Source organism: Propithecus coquereli, unplaced genomic scaffold (genome assembly GCF_000956105.1).
Source record: "Propithecus coquereli isolate 6110/MARCELLA unplaced genomic scaffold, Pcoq_1.0 Scaffold179, whole genome shotgun sequence".
Taxonomy (NCBI): Eukaryota; Metazoa; Chordata; class Mammalia; order Primates; family Indriidae; genus Propithecus; species Propithecus coquereli.
Window position 1 is genome coordinate 2,451,274 of NW_012142634.1, and position 3,660 is coordinate 2,454,933.

The 3,660-nt window shown below is 35.9% G+C and overlaps 1 protein-coding gene across 1 annotated transcript in view; it reads left to right on the forward strand.

The window, feature by feature from the left end:
- Positions 1-3,175, forward strand: part of NSMCE4A (non-SMC element 4 homolog A (S. cerevisiae)) — a 13,854-nt gene extending 10,679 nt beyond the window's left edge. Inside the window, exons 7-10 of the mRNA XM_012642380.1 lie at positions 1,009-1,057; positions 1,805-1,899; positions 1,990-2,076; positions 3,007-3,175. Of these exons, the coding sequence (XP_012497834.1) occupies positions 1,009-1,057; positions 1,805-1,899; positions 1,990-2,064 (219 nt within the window). The 3' untranslated portion in view covers positions 2,065-2,076; positions 3,007-3,175. The remainder of the gene's footprint in view (positions 1-1,008; positions 1,058-1,804; positions 1,900-1,989; positions 2,077-3,006) is intronic.
- Positions 3,176-3,660: the final 485 nt, after the last annotated feature.

Below are 3,660 nucleotides of genomic sequence, written 5' to 3' on the forward strand. Positions count from 1 at the left end.
ATACGCTTTTAAAAGGATACATAACAAGAGCTATAGATGGGAGCTGGCAAAGGTATATGTGCTAACCAGTGTGTATTTTAGACCCATTGTAACAATGCATTAATTGGCATATTAAGTAGAAGAAACTAGCTAAAAATTTGTGTCCTTGATGGTTTAGAAATTATTTAGAGAAAGAATTGGCAAAGTTTGAATATGTAACTATAGATTAGATAACAGTATGGGTATAAATGTTAAATTTCCTGAATTTGATAGTTGTCATGTTTTGTAAGAGAGTATCCTTGTTCTTAAGAAATACACACTGAAGGATTAGGGAAAAGGGCAGGCCACCTATCATTCTCACGTCATTCTTAAATAATAACAACAATATAATATTTAGAAAGACAGATAAAGTAAATGTGGTAAAACTTCAACAATTGATAAATATGGGTAAAGGATATATGGGAGGTCTCTACAGGAATCTTGTAGCTTTTTAAAGCTTGAGATAGGTTTTAAAAAGAACCCTACTCAGAATTGTGCTATAGAAATTTGCTTGACTGCCTTTAGTCGTACATCAGGTTGCATTACCGCACATGTAAGATGAATTTAATTTTAACCTTAGATAAAAGCTTGTATTGAGCAAATATTTTTCTCAGAAATGATAACAAAGGCATATTTTGCCAATGGTCCCAAAATGTGGAGTATTCCAAAATATGTATAAGTCAGTTAAAGAGACAAGATAGAGTTTCCCTTAAGAGATTCTCAGGATGAAGGCTGTGTCTGGGTAAAAGCTAATTAGAAACCTGAGTGATATCCTGTGTAAAGAAAGATGATAAATATACAACTATTATGTACCTGTAATAATTAAAAATTAAAAAAGATGTTAGGGAAGTTTTGTCTATTATCATCTTATTATTCTGGCACATTTTGATTATATGAGATATGGAATTTCCTAATTGAGTAATTTTTTCATCCAATTGATATAAATTTGAGTCTGAATTTTAGTCTTCTAAAATCATGTTTTTGTTTTAGGATGGTTTTGCAAGAATAAGACTTGACCAAGACCGACTGCCAGTAATAGGTAAATAATACTGTGTCTGGGAAAATTAGTTTTAGAGAAAATATGTTGTTAGAGTTTATGAAATTTATCTTCCTAAATGTAAATGAGTTTCCATTGTAGGTAACAAACTTATACAATGTTGTTGCCTTGCTCACCTAACTGAAAATACTGAAAACATGGTCAGAGTTTAAAACTTTGAGGGATTCATCTGTATCATTGATTAAACATCTACAGCTATAAAGATTAACAAAGAATGATATAATTTCTCCCAAATTTTAATTGAGAAAGCTTGTAATTGCAGTCATTTTTGTGGTTTCTGCCTCTCTAACCACGTTTTCCTGGATGCCAACTCCTTTTCTCCTGGGGGTTCTCTGAAACTTTCATTCTTACCTCAATAATTTCATCCTCTTGATTACTCACGGTCTTCTTAGGTCCTCTGTAGAGAATGAGGTACTTCCATTGCGCTTACTTGCCACTTTTGGCGTTCTTAACTTCACATTGGTTTGGCTCTGTGGATATTGTAGATTTCCAGAGGTCTTCGAATCTTTGGAATGTGTCATTCTACTACTTGTTTTTTTTTAAGTGGAATCAAATGGGATTACTTGCTACTGTAATAATATGACAGCAACTCAATAATGCATGAAATCCTAATAAGTATGTGATATTATAAGTATTTAATATCTTCTCAATATTGCTACTATTCATCAGTTTCTGTTCAGATTACCTCTTCTGATTTGCTAACCTTTGAAAACTTTGTCTTTCAAACAGAGCCTGTTAATATTAATGAAGAAAGTGAGGGAATTGACCAAAACACCCAAGTTAGGAATCAAGGAATTATAGCTTTGAGTTACCGTGACTGGGAGGTAAGGCTCCACGTGCTGCCCCTGCACAGTTCTGACTCTGACTTCACTTGCTGTGAGCCCAGTGCCCAAATGTTCTTTGTTCTCTGCCAGGAAATTGTGAAGACCTTTGAGATCTCAGAGCCTGTGATTACTTCGGGTCAGAACCAGCAGCGGCTAAGTGCTTGATGCCAGCTGAAGGTAATGTTTTCTGCAGGACAGCTGCACAGTTTTAGCAATCCAAACATTCCTACTTTCCCCCATTCCAGTGATATTTGGATTTTTGCCTCCCTCTAGTGCCCCATTCTTAGAACTGTGTGTAACTGGTGAGAAAAGCATAGTGGTTGTAAGGTCCCTTCTCTGGATTGATTACTTTGGTGTTTTTAAGATTTGCAGCTGAAAGAGGCAGAGCAGATGTTTGTTCTTGGTTTGGCTTTTTTCCCCCGTAAAAAACTGATAAATTAGATTAAGTGAAATACTGAATCCTCCCATCAGTGTTGTTCACTGTCCCATTAGATTTGCTTGTTTTATAGGGACAAAGGAGGATTAGGACAGAGCTGCCTTCGAATGATGTTAGTACATGGGCATTTCTGAAATTCGAATTATGCTATGAAATAATTCTTCATTTTTATGAAGGGGGATATTTCTAGAAAGAAATCTTGGTAATAGTCTGGCATTCTGCACTGCCCACAGCTGCGGATGGAAAACAGCAAGTCTAGATCTGTTGGCTCTGCCCCTTTCAAACTTTGGACAAGCCATTTAATCTCATTCAGCTTCATTTTCGAAGTGGGGAGATTTTCGAACTAGATAATTGCTAAGGTTATTTTTTTTCTAGCTCAAATTTCCTATGATTTTGAGAACTGAGAATTAAAATGAGCTTTTTAGTACTTAATGTAAACTCTTAATATATGCTTCAATTACTTGAAATTCTTTTGTTCCAAGATAATTTACTTCTGTAAAAATATTTTGAGGGAAAGAGGAATATAGACATAAGCTGTATAATGTGGGTTAATCTGGGCCCTACTTACTGAGGAGGGGGCTAGTTGTTAGATTTCATTTATGTATATTATATAAACTTTTGATTTATCATTTATAAACTGTTAACCAGCTGTCTCTTCTCCCTTTTTTTAGGACTCAAATAATAGTGAAATCCAAAAAGGAAAGCAGCATGTACTGTATATATTGTATGATTCAACATTTTTAAAGACAGATTGTTTTTAGTAAAATGTAGCTTTTGATAGTTAATAAATTTGTCATGGTTGTCTTTGATTAAAGGAACTTCACTGCCATATTCACAAATGATTGTAGTTACTCTTTACTTTCTTATGGGAATTTCTCCTTTTTCCAGTCCTGTCCTGTTGAAAGTTTTACGTAGGTTGTTAATGCCCCATGGATCATTGTGGTTCCTTCTATATCATTTTAGCTGTAAAATTAGTCAAGGCAACAAATAGCTTGTACCATGTGAAATTGTTTTATAGGTAAAAAAGGTTCAGATATCAGCAATTTCCTATGATTCAGCCTATGGTTTACACACAAGAAACTCTTAAGTCCTCTGACAAGCCAGGCTGCCTGCTTTCCCCTGTAGCAGCAGCCCTGGATCCATCTGACCAGCCTGCTGCTCCATGCCTCTGATGCCTGCTGGGCCTTCAAGTCTGCCCTTGATGTTTTCTGGGCTGTAGTTGGTTCCTTTTCCCACTTCCCACCTTTCTCCTTTCATCCTTTCTCCTTCCCTCTGGCGTCAGGGCTAGAGGTGTCTCTTCTGTGGAAGGCTCTGGGTTCCAGCTC